Genomic DNA, 17,704 nt, shown 5'->3' with positions numbered 1-17,704 from the left:
CAGGTCACCGACGCCCGGCTTCGGTGCAAGAAATAGCGATTGAACTCCACGCCATGCCCGGATAAGTTTCCGTGGCGGGCGCGCGTTGGGGAACGGCCGTGATGTTGCGGGGAAAAGTGGGTGTGGGCGCGGTCCGGCCTCTGCGCTCGAGGGCCGACGACGTCAGGGCCGACGCTTCCTCCCCTTCAGTTGCCGACATCCGCACGAACCGTGGCTGCACCAACCGCCGGCGTCAGCCCTCACGCTGCCACATCCACCTCGTATCTATATCGCGTTAGCAACGAGGCCGCGCGCTCGCAGGACGATGGCTTCGGAGCGCAGCCTTCGCAGGACGCGTTTCGTCTGCATCTCCGACACGCACAACCAGACGCCCAAGCTGCCCAAAGGGGACGTGCTTATCCATGCGGGCGATCTCACTAATCAAGGCAGCATCTCAGAGCTTCGCAAGACCGTCACATGGCTGGAGAACGCCGATTTCGAGGTCAAGCTCGTGGTGGCTGGTAGGCCTCTCGCTGCTTGCCTGCACCACATCAACTAATCCGCGCAGGAAACCACGACGTTACCCTAGACGAGCCTTTCTATCATCAGCACGGCGCATCCTTCCACAATCAGCTTCCTCAGGATCCTAGTGCATGCATCCAGCTTCTGAACTCATCCAGAACCATCACCTACCTGCAGCACGAAGCCCGCACCATACGCCTGACAGACCCTGCCGGCCCATGTACCACTTTCAATGCCTTCGGCAGCCCATACTCCCCGGAGTGCGGCAGGTGGGCCTTCCAGTACAATCGCGAGGACGGACGCGAGTTGTGGGATGCGATTCCGTTGGACACTGATGTGCTGATCACCCATGCTCCCCCGCAATTCCACTGTGACACAAACTCAAAGGGCCTTGCAGACGGCTGTCGAGCCTTGCGAGAGGCTCTTATGCGCATCCGGCCGCCTCTGCATGTGTGCGGCCATCGGCATGAAGGCAGAGGATCTGAGCGCGTCCGCTGGAAGATCGACGTGCCAATGGCAGGCCTGCTGGAAGAGCGGACGGACATCTGGACGGACCCGGGGACAGGCAGCAACAAGCAGTCGCTTGTGGACCTCAGCGTGAGGGGAGGCAATCCAATAGACAATGTCTTCGACCACACCAGCACCGTCGTGTCCAACAGCGTGTCGTTCACCTCCACGACAGTTCATCAAACAGCCCCGTCACAGCCTGATGTCATGCCGCCTGGTTTTGCCCGCCGCCGGCGCTCGTCGCTCGTCGAGTGCCTCTGCAGACCGTTCCAGCCTCCGTCGGCCGCCCAACCGGCGCCGATTGCGACAGCTCAAACGCCAGACGACGAACAGCTCATCTCTCGCTTGGACAGCCGGCGCGCATCGGCGGTTTGCGGCAGGCTGGGCAAACGGGAGACGTGCATCGTGAACGCAGCCGTCATGGCCAGGAGCTACTACGGAAACAGCGGACCGAAGCGCTTCAACAAGCCGATCGTTGTCGACCTTGATTTACCCGCGTGGCCGGTGGAGGCTCACGTTGCACCAGCCCCGCGAGGATGATGTACCTACACGCAGCGTGAGTTCATCATCGCCCCGATGGGTACAGCCTCAAGCAGCTTCCCGAGGCTTGCGCCCACGGCCAGCAGCAATCATGGCAGCACACGTAAGGAATGGGTCCTCGCAGTCCCACGTGCCTGCAAGCGGCTAGAAGTTGTCTTATCGATTGGTCCCGAAAGCGTGCCCCGCAGCAGTAGTGGACTTGCCCGGTCGGTCCAGCTCAGCAGCAAGATCCCTGGCGGGCAGACAAGGTCATGGGGGCCGGAGCACGGAACGGAACGAGGAGCGCGGGTTGGCTGAGGCATTTGAGGGCGTTGGACAAGGCGATCAGTAGGGGATCTTGCCCAGATCCGCCTGGACGGGGCCGGGCAGCCCTTGCGCTCGCTGAGGCCGGCTGCAGTGCGCAATCCTGCAGCCCCACGGCCTGGGGCGCCGGCGGGACCTGAATGGCGAGGTAGGCGCTGGCGGGTTGCCTGTCACACCACGTTTTCCCCAGCAGGGTCCGTTGATCAAATCAATGTGGTACATGATGGTTCCAGAAGGACTGGCGTTGCGCGTGCGACTTGGTGGTGGACGGGGCCGAGGGCGCAGCGAAGGCCGGCGGGAGGCCCGGCTGCGCGGACGGCGGCGGGCTGCCATTGGCCTGCTGCTCTGCTAACCGCGACACCCGCGGCTCTGGCGGGCAAGCGACGGTGATTTGGCTGCTTGTCGCTGGACGGGGCTGCCGCGGTCACGATGCGGCCGGCTGGCGCTTGGCTGGCACAGGCGGGCGGGCTGGGGCAGAGGGCGGAGGGCAGCAGGGCAGGAGGTAGCGGCGCGGGCATGGACGTGGGTGTAGGCGAGCGTAGGCGAGTGAGGGCGCTGTGTGGATGCGAGGCGTGATCGGACGCAGCGCACGAGGATCTCGCACGCCGCAGAAGCCAATGACACTGCGGTGCTTTTCAGGCGGCCCTGTCGCTGAGCATCATCAATAAGCAGCGTGGGCCGCATGGTTTTGCGCACCCGCAGTGCCACCCGCCGCCGCTGTGCCTTCGATGACCGCCCGCTCTTCCCCCGCCACGCGCTGTTGCTCCTGCTCCCTTATACCGCCAGTGCTGGCTGGCCCGCCGCGTGCCTGGAGCGTTTAGCCCTGCTAGGGTGGAACGCCATCGTTGCGATTGACGTAGCTCAGCACGCACCTCACCGCTCGCGCCCCGATCCTGCATTCCGCGCCTTTCCTCTAAGCCTCGTTCCTGCTGCTCGCTGCCACTACCACTGCCACTGCACGGCGTCTCCGTCTCCGTCACTCCCTCGCGCTCGCCCTAGCAATCCGCCTGCGTGCGCTTCCCAGTTCGCCACGTCCTACCCGCCTCCACCGCATCCGACTCGCGCGCACTGATTCGCCTCAGCCCGCGCATCTCGTGGGGCGATAATCGGCGGGCGAGACCCAGGGGCACTGGTCTCTCCACGATCTCCTTACAAGCCGGGGCCCGCGCCCTCACCACTGACCACACCCGTCAACGCCCGCATACCGACGCTGGGTCGTCATCCGCTCCCGAGCTCACCTAATGCTCCATTCGCAAGAAATATCCCTTCCTTTGCTTTAGCCGCTGCACTTTTTCTGCAATCTCTTGAGCACCACCGCACAAGCCCCTGCAGCCAACCTGGCGACCAATAGCCCGCCCAACGTCGCTCTGCACAACCACTTTCGAATATGGGCTCACCATTACCACCCGATCCCTACGCCGCTCTCGGCCTCTCCAAAGATGTCGACTCCACCGCCATCAAGACCGCTTACCGCAAGCTGGTCCTGAAGACACATCCAGACAAGTTCCCCGATCCCGCGCAGAAGGCCGAGAAGAGTGCCGAGTTCCACAAAATCCAGCAAGCCTACGAAATACTCGGTGACGACGACAAGCGTGAGCGCTATAATGCCCAGGTCCGACTCGCCGAGCTCCGTAAGGAGGCCATGGAAAGGCAGCACGCCAGAGGTGCTACCAAGCCCGAGACGAATCGCCCTTCTCCCGCTGCCAACTACGATGTCAGAACGCCTTCGGGCACGCCGGCCTATCCGTCCCGCGGCACCCCATCGAGAGCCTACGAGGAGCCAAGACCACGCGATTTCTACGACGACGAGGACCGCTACGACGAGGCTCGTGCCAAGTCATCCCGGAGTACGAAGCATTCGTATGGTTATAGCCGCGGCCGGGAAGAGCCGCCATCGTCGCGTCGTCATAGCTTCGTCAATGTCTTCGTGAACACCAGTGGTAGGGGTGAACGGGCGAAGACTCGGGATCAGACGAAGAGGAGGGATCGTGAGGAGAAGAAGTTTGTACCCGTCTACAATGACAGCGATTCCGACGAGCGCTATCGCCAGGAGGAGAGGCGGAGAAAAGACCTTCGGCGTCTAGCGGAGGAGGAGGAGGAGGAGCGCAAACGACGCGACAATGAGGCGTTCAGGAGGCAAGCCGAGGCTGCCGCGCGGCGGGAGGAAGACATGGCCAGAGACCGGGAACGCGCCACTCGTGGAAGGGAAACGTCTCGCAGGGCGTCAAGTCGTCGGCCTGACGACAGAGCCACGTATCCAGAAAAGTACCTGGACCAAGGCGCCGCGGCCAAAGAGTACATGTCGAAACATCGCGCTACGTCTGTTCCAGCGGAAGAGCCGCCTGTCCGTCCTTCGGCGAGCCGGTCGACCAAGTATGCCCAGGTGCGGCCGAAGGAGAAGAGTTCGTCCAAGCGATCGGCTTCGAAAGAGCCGTGGATACTTTCAGGCTTTAGACATGGACAGGGCAGTCGGGACAAGTCGCGGAAACCGACAAGATCCGCGGAAGCCGAGTACGATGAGGATCCGAGAAGACCTACACTTGACAAGGCTGACTCTTCACCTGCCGCCATGAAACAGGCGATGCGCGCTGCTGAGGCTCAGCGATCCGCAACCGTTGATTCGTATGACACCCGCAGGGAAAGAGAAGAGACTCAAGCACCACCGAAGATGCGCCGGGCTGAGACAATGCCAGCGCCGAAGGCTTCACGCCAAGAGGAGAAGTCTAGGGCGAACACAACAAGGCTGCGCACTGAGGTCCGAGGACATATGAATGATTCTGGCTACTCATCACCCAGCACGCCTTCCATCTCAGACAAGGAAAAAGACAAGGAGAGCAGGAATGCGCCTACGCCTCGAACGACGACGAGAACTGCGTACCGGTATGGCGCTGAAGGTGGTGTCGCAGTGAGTAAAGACGACGACGTCTACAACACTGTCACTGTCGAACCGACAAGCAGCAGCGAGCGCATTACTCGCAAGCCCGTTAGTCGCTCCCCGATTCGGGAACGGCGCCCTGAACGCGATAGCGACGACAGCGGCCGCGAGAGACTACCCAGCGCCCGCAACACGCAGTCAGAGAGGACGGCTCGCTACACGTATCCCATGGAACCCGAGACGCGCAGGCCGAACATGGCTCGCGCCGCCACGCAACAAGTGCCATCGGCTCGATCGCCTCAGAAAGACCCTTACGAGCGCGGCCGCACTTATGTCGTCTCTCCCGATCATGTGCGTGGGCAGTCGCATGACGACCGCGGCTACGACAGAGCCTATTTCGGCGAGATTCCGAAACACGCTGGAACACCGTTGCGCCGTGAGGAAATGCCCACCGCCCGTCCGTCGTTGAGACGTGGCGACAGCTACACGCCGGCAGACGTCCAGTACAGCCGTAAAATTTCCGAGGCTGACGTCCGCTACGCCCCGCGGGGTCGCGAGAGGAGCGCATATGCCTTTCAGAATGTAGAGTTGCCCCGACCTCCCATGGCTCGTGGCCAGACAGTCATGTAACGGTCTTTTATTGTTTGAGGCTGCAATGCAAGAATAGAGGAGAAGGAATAGTAAGTGAAGGGAAGTCGTTCGATCTTAGAGGGGCTGGCTTTCTAGGGCTGCTCTTTCTGAATTTCTTGATGCTCACGGGCTCGGTCTCGATTGATTTCGACCAACGTTTAATGCTCGGCGCGTCTCCTTTCAGGTAAACATTACACGGATAAATATTGGCGGATTCGGATGCTCATCGGGCGAATTGCATGGGTCAAGGGGACTCTTCGATTGGGAATCTTGCTTTGAGTTTTTTGCTATGGCGTTTTTTCTTTGACTCCTCTCATATGTTAGGGCGGCTGTCTCGTCACTGACGGTTCAAACGGCCTGTACAACGAAACGCATGAAACTTCGAGCAACGATGGTAAGGGAGTACTGGGTGCAACTGGATACTACGCATGCGTACGCGCATCGTATCATTTCTTCGATCTTTCGCTTTTGCAGCTTGTCATTTCTCGGTCCGGGCTTGTTCTTTACGGATCTCTCAGCCCATTTTCGCGCACATTCTCCGTCATATTTTCAGGAGAATCAAAGTCTCATGATGAGCCACGATTTGATGCGGAAATTATCGATTTCCCTTCTTCTTCCTCTGCTCGGTACATAAATCACAAGGCGGGATTCTTACATATGTTATGATCCCTGGCCACGGTCCCTCTTCATCAATGACAGCAGAGCTAGGGCCATTTTGTCTTACAAGGACTTATCATTCCCCCCTTTCTTCCCAGGATTGCTTCGGTTTCGGCATGCTTGACTGGCTGTTTTCATTTGGGGGAGGGTTCTTTTCCCCCGTTCCCGAGTTCCTTCTCTCGCTAACGGTAGGTATGGCTGCCCTGGAAAAGGAGGCTCAAAGAACCCCCGTTTATACCCTCGTTCGCGATCAAATTGTGAATCTTGGACTGCAATTCCCGACAGTCCGTTCATATGTTTATAATCTCTAAGCGTTTCTTTCCTGTCGGGAAGGATGGCAGGTCCAAACTGATACAAAGCGCAGTGATTGGAGAAGGGCAAAATTGAATTTTCACGTGCTACGACACTTTTGCTTCCTGGAATAGGCAGTATCTCCCTCTCTCTCTTCATTTCCAGGGCTGAGCATGGCAAGATGACTCCAAGCCCGGACAATGAATAGGACGTGTGTGTGGACGACAGCCTTGCAGACGGACACCAACACCGCCTTACCGACTTTTCTATTTCCGTCTGTGAATGCAGAAAGCGATTCCAAGTTCCCGCACGTTTGCATGCGCGCCGTTGCAGTTAACCTCTCTGACGGGCGTTCCCGCCCCGCTCAGCCACAACGTTTGTGTCGCCTCGTTTTCCTTTTCCTTTTTTACCGGTCAAAGGAGCAAAAAAGTCGCGGTAGCCCGGCAGCAGGGCAACCACTGCAGAATGATGACCGGTCGTACATGGAATTTGACCGGTGCGCGGATGCGAGGGAGAGGAGGGAGGGGAAGGGCGGGGAAAGCGAGTGGCTGCCTACACAAGGCTGTAGGAGCCGCTTGAGAGAACGGGGGGTGGGAGAGAGATGGTGGGCCGGCCAGTAAGACTTCTTTCCGACAGCCCTGATGGGTGATGATGGGAGGGGGAGTGGTGGCGCCTAAGCGGGGGGACTTTCTCTCTCTTGCTTCCTGCTCACGCATTTGCGTGGTGACAATAAGCACATGCTGCAAGAACGCCCCGGATGTTTCTCAACATGCGGAATGCTTTTTTTCCTGTCTTGGACCGGAAGTGGCTTCTGTATGGGTGGGTGACACAAACATGTGCGTTCCTACCGCCTGCGCAACACAGTGCTCTCAGCCTCGGCGGCAGGGCTGCGGGCTGCGGGCGGCCGGCCCCCACACCACCCATCACCACTGTTTCATGCAGAAGAAAACGCCTCTCCCGCAGTAAGGGAGGGGATGGTAAGCAGAGACACATGCTCGAACATCTGAAGGGCGGAAGGAGTGAAGCGCCCAGTCACAGGATGGGGGGCTTGTTTTTGACGCTGTGGGTGGGTGGTAGGTGGGGGCGTGTCACACGCATACGCGATATGGATGCGAAGAAAGCGTGTGGGTGGATGAGTGGCTTTAAGCGGGGACATATGCATGTGTGGGTGTGTGGGTTGCGCAACGCGCAAGTGATCGATGTCCTGTGTTTCACGGGAGAAAAGCGGCAGGCCGCATGGAGAATCGGTCACGCGATTTGGGTGGCTTGCCGTCTGTTCCAATCGTTTGACTTTTCCCGATACATCTTGCCCGGGTGCGTGCATGATATGGAGGGATAGCTTGGTCGATGAAGCAAGGAGGGGGGAATGCTAGTCTTCTTTTCTGTTTTGTGCAAGGCGAAGGGAGCACGAGACTTGAACTGCGGAGAATGGGCCGCTGAATAGAGGGTGCCCACGGGACGAATGGAAAGATAGGAGAGAATAGACGCGGCACCTTGCCAGCTTGGCGCTTACTTGCTCACTGATGTCTCACTGTGGCTTTTTCATCTAAAACCTTGGCCGCCGCTCCCTGCGCACGAATACCCCTCTCGCACATGATTTGCCGATCCTTGCTTTTGCCGTCGTACCATTTGCTCTTGTGATCTTTCAGCTGTTACTTTTCGGATCAGGGGCGAGGAAAGACGTGCGCTTCATGTCTCAGGGTAGCGTCGCTTCTTTAGACATCAATGCCAGACTCCGGGCGTCGGCCACCGAGGGACGACCGGCGTCTTGCTTTCATTTTGCTTGTTCCTTTCATTTTCTTGATCTTCGAACGCTTTTCTGTCGCTGCCTCCAGTAAGCATTGCGAGTGGATAGATGGAATATACCGTATGCCATGCACTTAAGGTGAAGGACTTTGCACACTCAACTTGCTAGTGCCTACTGATTGAGAGTCGAGATGAAGATGGCACTTGAGTCGATCTTAGGCTAAATAGCCATGAGATATTGTTCGCTCACTGATGGCGCGGTCAGTGAGTTTGCTTCAAAAACGCGCCTGCAGATGGAACACTTGTATATAACTCCAGTATGTTCGTCCCATTCCAATAATACACATAACCGATATCGTTCAAAAGCCAACGCGTTGTCTGGCAAGGGTAATGAAAAGGGATAGGAAACGGAAACTACGTAAAACAGCCGCCGCGAAAAGTCCAGGTATGAACGCCTCTGAAGACAAACTGCGAGAATACTCACAAAATCCGCGGACAGGAGAAAAACATTCCGGGAAGCAGGTAAAGCACCCGACCGGATTCAAGGAAGAAAGAACCAGAAAAACAACAGGAGCAGAAGGGAAAACGAAGAAAGCAGAAGTATAAACCCTGCCACCCATCCTTCGCTTCTCATCCCATTATCCACTGTCCCGCGAACATTTTTACCCTTTCTTTATGACCTCTTTTACCCATCCATAATACCCTTGTGTTCGTCACATTCCGTACATCATTTCCGATCGTCCATTCGTTTTCTCCGGGCAGTCTTAGAGCGCGAATCTCTTCGTCCCCTCAACCAGTCCGTCAGCCAACTTACTCACGATCGCCCACCTCGGTATATTCGCCCTGAGCTCATCAAGCGCGGGAATCACCCCCTTTTCATTCGCATCGCTCCAGATGCACTGCGCCTTGCCATCCAATCCCCTGAACCGATCTCCACTTTCATCATCGTCGCTGTGACCCCGGCACCGCCTGCGGCCGCAATGGCTTCCCTCCTGATCGTCGCTGGCGTCCCAGCCAACGTCGACGGTAAAGGGTTGCTCCCATTCGCGGCTCCACAGCCGCAGCTCGTTGGCGCCCGAGGGACCCGTGTGCGGGTAACGGTTGCTCTGGTTTTCACCGGCGTTGCGCACGCGTAGGTCGGTGACCGGCGGGTCGAAGAAGAGGCGGCAGGAGCGCGTGTTGCGGCCGACAACGTCGATGGTTGCCGTGTTAGGCGCTGTTGTCGAGTCAATCATCGCCTCGTCCTCATGGTGCGTCGTGCGGCTGGCGTTGAACTGGACCCAACTGGAGAGGTATTTGAGGTCGTTGCCGGGCGGCACCGGGTGTTTGGTATGGTCATCACGCGGGACCACGAACGGGGTGAGACCGCGCCAGGAGCATTTGACGAGACCGGCGCGGCTGGCAGTATCGGGTGGGCCGCATTCAATTTCCTGGCCAGCGGCTGAGGGCAGCTGTGCGATTATGGGTTGGACAAACCCGTCCAGGCCAGTGAGGGAGGCCTCGTTGATGCCCGTGTCGAGGTCGACGCGTTGGATAAAGTAGACCTTGAGCTTGTTTGCTGGGCTGAAGGGGAAGGCGACAAGGTTGTAGATTAGGGTTCCGACGAAAACGAGGAAGAGGAAGGTGGGGATGCGGACCGAGAAGCGGTGGAGGAACGGGAGGACGGGGATGAGAACGAGGACACCGAAGACAGCGATGAGAAGGTACACTGTCAGTGCGGAAGAGCCATCTGCTAGCGTTTGATGAAGAGCGCTAGTGATGAGAAGTGCGACTTGCCCGACGAGGATGACGTTGATTGGCGCCAGCAGGAGCAGCTGCAGCAACCAAGTCCAACGGGGCAGGTTGCTACTCCAGGCCTGTTCTCCAGGGAAAGTGGGCTCGGGATGAAGGAGACGCCGTCTGTTCGTCGAAATGGAGAGGACAGATCGTGCATCAAGGGAAGCACGCCTGCTGCCATGTCTACTTCCGCCGTAACCGCGGCTGAAAGTGCGGGGGTTCTGCTCATGTCGCAGAAGCGAAGTTGTTTCGGTTGCATCGTCATCTTCGTTGCTGTTCCGACGATCCTCCCTGACCTTGTGGTGGGATGGCGGGTCTGCTACAGCAGTAGCAGCAGTGAGCGGTCGGCTAGAGATGGGCGTAAGAGAGGCCCTGATGCTTCCTGGAGTACGGCTACCGGGGCTGTCAGAGGTTTCTGACGCATGCTGGACATAGGCCTTCTTCTTGGGAAGTGCGAAGAGCTCCAGGTAGGAAATTAGTAGAGCGAAGAAGGCCGAAGCAAAGTAGATTACAATGAAGTAGATGCCCGCCAAGTGGAAATTATTCTCGGCAACCGTTGCAAGAGTCAGGAGTACGAAGGCGCCAGCGTAGATCCAAAGTAGCCCATAGATACGAGTAAGTGCCGAAGGACGCATGGCAGCCCCGCCACGGAGGATAAACCAAGAAATACAGAAGAATGCAGAAAGCATCATACTAAAAAAAAAAATGGGTCAGCGGTTTTTCGAAATGCGTGAGGATGACGTTGAGAGACGAAGGGACCTAGGAAAGTTGAAAGTAATCTGAGACAGGAAATGAACATACCTCCAGACAGAATACTGACTACTGTACACTATATTAGGATTAACTTTCGTAATTAGGTAGGCCAAGCCAATAACGGCAGCTGTCGCGAAAACAAATGCAACGGGAAAGCGAAAGAAGCCCCGCCAGCCGTACAGTGGGTATGCATCGTCATCGTCCGCCGAATGGAGGTACTTCTTCCTCGCAAATAGGTACCACTTGTCCAAGCTGACCAATATGGCGGTAAGTCCGATAAAGATCAGAGGTGTGACGACAAGCAAGGTTACAGAAAAGGCGAAGAGCGTGTGAAGTTCGAAGATGGCAAGGGTTTCGCCAAAGAGATCAAACCAGACGCCGTTCGACCCCTGGCCGGTTCCGTCTGGTCCGCCTTCGAATTCGGTCCCGGTGTACGAGGTGAGAGCTTTCATAGTCTCAAGCGCGGCAGAGAGCATATGCCACACAGAATCAGGAGATGTGTCTCTGGCAGCATCCTCGACAGTGTGGTACTGAGCTCGGGGTTCCATGAAGGCAACATCAAGACCACGCATGTTCATGTCGGCAGTGAAGATGGAGTAATCCGTGCCACTGCGGATCAGGCCTCTCTTGAAGCCATCGGCGGAAATGACGCTTCCAAAAGGGTTCTTGGCCTTTTTGTAGAAGCGGGTGACCTCGGTATCAGTGCTGCGGAAAAGAGTGGCGCGGCCTCCGGCACCAGCACCTTCAAGATTCAGGAAAGTGTGGGGAAAGAAAGACAGCGGGTGCTCGGTGAAAGCTTTGGCGCCGTTCAACCAGTCCTCCTCGCCGTTGTTGAGAAGCGCAACGATTCCCTTCTTGGGCTGGTTACCTTTGGTGGTGAAGTACGAAATCAGCTGCAGCACGGTGACGACGCCAACGCCGTCATCGGTTGCGCCAAAGCCGGTGGAAACGCTGTCGTAGTGAGCATTCACAAGCACGCCGCCGACGCCGGAGCTCTCGACGTCGTCGGGCACGTCCTCGGATCCACGGATGTAGACCATGACGTTGGTGCCCTCGAAGTAGATGCTCGTGTTGGAGCTGGAAAAGGTGACGTTCGAGACCATGTCGTTGTAGACGACGACGGGTGACGCGGCGGCGGCATGGAAGCCCTTGGTGGAGTACTTGATGCCATTCCGGTCCAGGATTTGCTCGATGCGGATCAGGAGCCAGTTGCGGACGTCGTCGTTGCGGTGCGAGTTGTAGGGGTGGTGGCCGGCGGACAGGTACTGCAGATCCCGCCACGACTCGGTCAGGTTGATGCCGCGGGCGGGGGTCGCGGACTTGGGGGCGGGCGGGACGACATGGTGGACGACAAGCAGCGAGGCAACGACGGCCAGATAGATGACGCAGACAAAGAAAGTCACGGGGGTCGGGGTGAAGGCGAACGGGTTCCCGAATCGGCGAGCCATCGGCGCGAAGTCAACACTGGGGCACGCAGTGCAGGCAGCGCGCAGGGCTGCTTTTGAGAGGCGCGGAAATTGCGGTGTGGTTGACTTGGGATCGGAAGTGAGGCTGGAGGAGGAGTTGTGTTGATAGGTAAGGCGCCAGGCGCGGTCGCGGGGTCCGCTAGCGCAGGGCGTTGCCATCCGCCAACGCCGTCATGCCAAGCACAGGCCCCAAGCAGGCTCGAGGCCCGTTTTATCTGAGCTCCACTCCAGCCTGCACACCACCCATCGCTGCCAGGCGACGAGGCTGTGTCTCGTGCCACCGCCCTACGTGGCCTCCAATCACCAGGGTACCCGTCGAGAAAAATCCAGGAGTCCCGTCGCCTGACTCGGCCGCGGCTCCATCATGGCAGGCGGGTCCGCTGCGGCTGAAGGCGCGACGACTTCCACCGCCTGTTCTCCGCCCCTGCGACTCTCCTCAAACTTTTTCTCCCTCGCCGTGCAGCTGCGGCGACAAAAAAAAGCGGGCCGACCTGGCTCTTGCCAAGCCAAGCAGGGACGACCTACATGGCCCTGTAGATCGGATCCGGACTAGCGGCATCACCTGTCGAGTACCTAGCCACCTCCATGGCTGCTTCCCTGCTTCCATGACAACCAATCGCCACCATGCCACGCCGCCCGACGTACGCTTGTTTGCACTACGAAAACTCCCCAGAACGCTGCCTTCTGTATCGGGCACCGCCTGCAGCGCCCCGGTGGGCGCGATCCACCGCCACTTCCACCGAACTCGAACTCGAACCCAGTCCTGTTCTTTCTTTGAAGCAAGTCTCTGGGCACAGACGCGAGCTTTGACCCCGACAAAAGACGTCCAGACATGGCATTCCACGAGCTGTGTGATTTCCATTACTACGAAGGAGTCTTTCCCACGCATTCATCTCTAGACCAGTCGAGTCGTGCCAGTGGAAGTGCCAGTGGACGCGTCGATGCATCGCGCCGACTATGAAGACGAGTAGACGGCAGGATGAGACGTCGAAACGTGTCTTAGCTTTGAAGAGCTACTGGATTGCCAACTCTTACCCCAAGATAGGTTTCTCGGCATTTGCTTGGAACCAGACATGGGTCGTCTTGAGACCACGTCGAAGAGCATGGCGCTTACGTTGGCAATGCCTAGTGGTGTCTTGACTTCGCAGGGTTGAGACTGTTTCTCACTGTGCAGACACTGCAAAGTGACCGGGAAATGTGAGTTTACCCAAACCACTCGTGCTACATCGCGTACTGTGTAATCGGGTTTCAGCCCCCATAGCCCCGCGTCTGAGACCATCATAAGCACGGCAGAGCATGAAGCGAGGTCTTATTTACCGGGGTACCTCACGTCAGCACTAGCCTCCCGCCCAGATATAAGAAACCTTCCGCAAAGCAAAGTATTATATGGAGGGAACATACCCACGACATAACCAGTGTACCAGTTCTCCAGGGAAAAGAAAGACCCAACATGACGAGCACCATGACCAGCACCGTGACCAACCCAGCTGTTATCAGCACCATGACCAAAACCATGACGACCGACCTCCCTTCCCGCTTCGAGATCCGCAATCTCGGGCCGGAGCACAGCGACTGGGCGCTCGCCATCCTCTGCCACACCAACATTTTCTACGGGCCCATGTGGAGCTCCAATTACAAGGGTGCGGAAGCAGTCAAGCGCTGCCTTGGCCTCTACGAGCATGGGCGGTACCTCGTTGACCATCAGATCGACTCTGGCTATTCTTTTGGCGTCTTCGACAAGGAATACACCTTCAAACGCCCTGAATCAGCTGCTACCGGCGGTAGGCTATACTGGGACGTCGAGAGGGACACCGCCGACGCCGACAACTTGGACGCCGAGGCCATGCTCGACCGCATGGACTTCCCGCTTGTCTCCATTGCCCTCAGCTATGACAGCATCAACCCGCTGGATATGTCCAGAATGATACCGCTCACACGCGTGGTCCCCGAGTACGGCGAAGGCTTCGCCCGGCTGATCGCCTACGATCCGCGCGACCCCGCGACGTGGAAGGCGACGGGGCCGCTGCAGGTGTTGTTCCGCAACTCGACAAGCACGCGCCGGGACTACGAGGGCAGGAAGTTGATGAAGGTCCAGGCGCATTGGCTCATGCGTTGGGCAAAGGAGATGGGGTTCCGCGGCATTCAGATCGAGGCGTTCAATGACGCGGTGCGGAAGGTGTGGACCAATCCTCCGCCGCCGTTTAGGGGGGAGGCGATCTCCGAGGTGAAGACGGGTGAGGAGGTTGTGGAGGAGGAAGATGGGACGGTGAGGAGGCCGTTTGGGAATTCGACGCAGACGTTGACGAGGTGTTATGTCACTTTGAAGTAGGTCGAGGCAACACGCGATCAGAGCAATAAGACGGCAGAATATCACGAGTAGTGTTTTATTATATTATAGCATTGACCTCAAAGCAGTGGGTATCCCGTTTCCCGTGCCGACTGTTTTTGAACCTTTGAACGCCGAGTGAGAAAATCCAGTGTTGGAAGAGCCAACTCAACCTAGCGAGCAGTGTCGTTATTAGACGGGTAGGGGTTCCAAGGCCCCCAGCCAGTCTAACCGAAGGTTGCCCATCCAGTTGAAGGCTTTTCGGTCGCAGAACATGATTTGAAGTTTTCACCAGAGGTAGGCAACGGACTTCTGATGAAGGAACAACACATTTGTTCACAAGGGGATTTGGTGACAACCTTACCACCCAAAGTGAAGTCGATCAGGCAAGAAGAAGTGCCAAGTGAAACAGCCTCCGCGACAGTGAGGGCCAAACTCAGGCGACGAGACCGCCAGCGGTGGCCTCACCCGGCTTAAGAACGCGAACGTCGTAGGCGCCGCCCTGGTGAGAAGCCGGAGAGTCGTCCCAGGTAGCGGCAGCGGCGGTGCGATGGGCCCAGCCCTCCATATCCTCACGCCTCTGAGGGGCGGCATTGGCGTTGACGTTGTAACGGCGGCTGCCATGGCCTTTGTCCTTGACGAAGCGACGGCGGTCGATGCTCTGGTTGGGGTAGTGGAAGGTCGGCTGCTCATTGTGCTGGACATGCTCCTCCTCGAAACGCTGGCGACGGTAGGCGGCGTTGTTCTGGTTCCAGCGGGCGAATTGGTTGGCGTTGGCCGACGCGATGGCGCTCTTGTGCTGCTGGTCGGCGACCTGGTCGACGAGGCCCTTGAAGAACTCATTGTGGTTGATGAAGAACTCGCAGCTGGGGGTGATGTCGCCCGAGTTGCGGCGGAAGCTCACGTTGTGGATGAGATGCTTGACGACCTTGCTGTCCAAGCCAAAGTTGTTCATGATGGACTCCACGTGCTGCCACTCGAGCGCCTCCTTGGTGATGAAGTGCGCCAGCTTCGGCCAGACAGTGGCCTGGGCGGCATGGACCTGAAGGAGCATCGAAGCCTTCATCAGCTCGACCCAGGCGAAGAAGTTGCCATGAGCCTGCAGACGGAAGGGAGCGGTCTGGCTGCAGGACTGGACCATCCAATCGCAGATGTGCTTGAGAGCGGCAGGATCGGTTCCGCTGTGCGGCAGCATGAGCACCGAGCGGCGGCCATCCTCAGCCTCACCGGGGAGTTGGAATGCCTGCTTGAACATCTCAGGCGCGAATGCCTTGAATACGTTGGCCGGCATCATGTACTCGAAGGTCTCCGGAGGGAAGCTCTTGAGCTGGACAACGTGCTTGAGGGAGGTCAGAGCCAGACGCTCCTCACCTGAGAGAGCTGCCAGGTCGACGAAGGTGTGAACATAGACGACCGACTCGGTCGGCTCCATAGACTGGATGGAGTACATCATGTTGACGTGACGGCGATTGTCTTCTGGGGGAGCGGGTTGCGACACAGCAAGATCTTCGGGGGTGGAGGGTTGGAGTGAGCGAAGCGGGCGCTGAAACCTTGAGAGTTGTTCGCGCAAAGGAAGCGCAGAAGGTGGAGAGGAAGAGTTGCTGGTCGGTGGAAGAGTAGCATTTATGCCCGGAAGCCCCCCGTCTGCCAGCAACCAGTCACATGATTGCTTCTATTCACCTCACCTGGTTTCCATGACGATGGACCCAAAGATGTAAATTCTCAATCTATGGTCCGGATGAAGGCCTCGACTTCGTATTGGTTTGCCTGCTAGCACATCAATTGTCATTTCAGCGCGTCGTTTGCTCAATCCTCGAGCCACTCGTTTTTCTAGCTTCTTCTGCCAAAGATGCTTGCCTTCCCTCACTTCTCACCGTAAATATTATACCCACCACTTCCTTTCAAATAATTCCGGCAACCTATCTTCCAGGTCTTTGGGCCGTTTCACCCTAAAGAGTGCGGACATTCAAGATTTGACTGGTCACAACCGGCGCTGATATAGCCTTTCGTAAAGAGACACGCGTGACCAACCACGCCCGAGCCATCCAACCTCAAAAGTCATCCTATGCCATCTAGTTGGCACAAAAGCTGAGCTGTAACTAAGGGCGACTCCACACATATGCGAGACAAAACTTAATGAACAGGGGCCTTTACCTTCAAGTTTACAAGACTGAAGGCATCAAAGCATCGACTGACATAATTCAGGGCAATCAAGAAGTCAAGAGAAAGGAAAATTTTCAAGCACGAAGGCATTCTGGCAAGATGTTGACATTTTCTTTTTGGATGAACCAAACGTGCTTGCTACCTACAACCATTGCCGCATGATACACTCATTTCCTACTCTCAGCATCGGCCTTCATGCCAGATTGCACCCATTTCCTCGACTCGGCGGCGTGTTGCTCCATCTTCGACTTGTCCTTCAGCAGCTCCTTGATGGTGTGCGGATCAGGCACGTGCCTGCCCTTGTCAACGCCGGGACGCGCCTCCATGCGCTCTTCCCACGCCTTCAACGTGGGGAACTCGTCGATCTCGACACCAGCCCAGCCGGCGGCAGCAATCCATCCGTAGTGAGCAATGTCCGCAATGGTGCACTTGTCACCAACGATGTACTGGTTGCCGGTCTCGGCCAGATGCTTGTCCAGAACACCGTAGAGGCGGCGCGTCTCGTTCTGGTAGCGCGTGATGCCATACTCAAAGATATCAGGCGCGTAGCGGGTGAAGTGATTTGCTGGGAGTAACTTAGGATCGAAGCAACAGGATCGTCGTATGGAAGCGCTTACCCTGGCCCTGCATGGGACCAACACCAGCGTTCTGGAAGAAGAGCCAGTTGTTCACCTCGTAAGACTCGCGCGAGCCCGGGGGATAAGAGATTTTGTGCTCGGTGTCGTAGCGTGAGACGAGGTATTGCATGATGGAGCCGGACTCGAACAGGCGAATGCTCTTGCCATCGCTGAAGGTGTCGGTCAAGGCGGGGATGCGGCCATTGGGGTTGATGGCGAGGAACCAGGGCTCCTTCTGAGTGTTCTTGCTGATTTCGATCTTCTCGACCTTGTAGGGAAGGCTTCTCGGATGTCAGCCGGACGATGGTAGCGAGGTTAGCCGGAAAGACCGTACCCAAGCTCTTCCAAAGCAATTGACACCTTGATGCCGTTGGGCGTCTGGGTGGTGTACAGCGTGATGTCGGGGGTTTGAGCGGCCATTGTGGATGCTGATGTCGGGGAGAGAGTACGGCGGTCGAGTGCTGACAGCTACGGCTTTATACGCGGATCCGCGCGAGTGGAGTGAGGGGCAGGCGACGGCGTGCGGCGGGGTGCTTAGAAATAGCAATCTGCT

At 57.5% G+C, this 17,704-nt stretch overlaps 6 protein-coding genes across 6 annotated transcripts; 3 read left to right on the top strand and 3 right to left on the bottom strand.

The window, feature by feature from the left end:
• Positions 1 to 304: 304 nt before the first annotated feature.
• Positions 305 to 1,548, top strand: SLS55_007895 (uncharacterized protein; the record flags this gene model as incomplete). The annotated part of the gene is made up of 2 exons (XM_066779310.1): positions 305 to 500; positions 548 to 1,548. 2 exons carry the CDS (start codon positions 305 to 307, stop codon positions 1,546 to 1,548), a joined length of 1,197 nt encoding a protein of 398 aa, XP_066630114.1.
• Positions 1,549 to 3,238: 1,690 nt separating this feature from the next.
• On the top strand, positions 3,239 to 5,356 carry SLS55_007894 (uncharacterized protein; the record flags this gene model as incomplete). Its single annotated transcript, XM_066779309.1, has 1 exon — positions 3,239 to 5,356. One exon carries the CDS (start codon positions 3,239 to 3,241, stop codon positions 5,354 to 5,356), a length of 2,118 nt encoding a protein of 705 aa, XP_066630113.1.
• Positions 5,357 to 8,814: 3,458 nt separating this feature from the next.
• SLS55_007893 (uncharacterized protein) lies at positions 8,815 to 12,027 on the bottom strand (the record flags this gene model as incomplete). Its single annotated transcript, XM_066779308.1, has 2 exons — positions 8,815 to 10,519; positions 10,760 to 12,027. 2 exons carry the CDS (start codon positions 12,025 to 12,027, stop codon positions 8,815 to 8,817), a joined length of 2,973 nt encoding a protein of 990 aa, XP_066630112.1.
• Positions 12,028 to 13,495: 1,468 nt separating this feature from the next.
• On the top strand, positions 13,496 to 14,374 carry SLS55_007892 (uncharacterized protein; the record flags this gene model as incomplete). Its single annotated transcript, XM_066779307.1, has 1 exon — positions 13,496 to 14,374. The coding sequence occupies one exon, from the start codon at positions 13,496 to 13,498 to the stop codon at positions 14,372 to 14,374; it is 879 nt and encodes a 292-aa protein (XP_066630111.1).
• Positions 14,375 to 14,807: 433 nt separating this feature from the next.
• SLS55_007891 (uncharacterized protein) lies at positions 14,808 to 15,824 on the bottom strand (the record flags this gene model as incomplete). The annotated part of the gene is made up of 1 exon (XM_066779306.1): positions 14,808 to 15,824. One exon carries the CDS (start codon positions 15,822 to 15,824, stop codon positions 14,808 to 14,810), a length of 1,017 nt encoding a protein of 338 aa, XP_066630110.1.
• Positions 15,825 to 16,701: 877 nt separating this feature from the next.
• On the bottom strand, positions 16,702 to 17,571 carry GST2 (Glutathione S-transferase 2; the record flags this gene model as incomplete). The annotated part of the gene is made up of 3 exons (XM_066779305.1): positions 16,702 to 17,099; positions 17,152 to 17,432; positions 17,486 to 17,571. 3 exons carry the CDS (start codon positions 17,569 to 17,571, stop codon positions 16,702 to 16,704), a joined length of 765 nt encoding a protein of 254 aa, XP_066630109.1.
• Between the last annotated feature and the right edge of the window lie 133 nt (positions 17,572 to 17,704).

Source organism: Diplodia seriata (assembly GCF_021436955.1).
Source record: "Diplodia seriata strain FDS-637 chromosome Unknown scaffold_8, whole genome shotgun sequence".
Lineage (NCBI taxonomy): Eukaryota > Fungi > Ascomycota > Dothideomycetes > Botryosphaeriales > Botryosphaeriaceae > Diplodia > Diplodia seriata.
The sequence above is the reverse complement of the archived record's forward strand: the minus strand, read 5'-3'. Positions and strand labels throughout refer to the sequence as shown.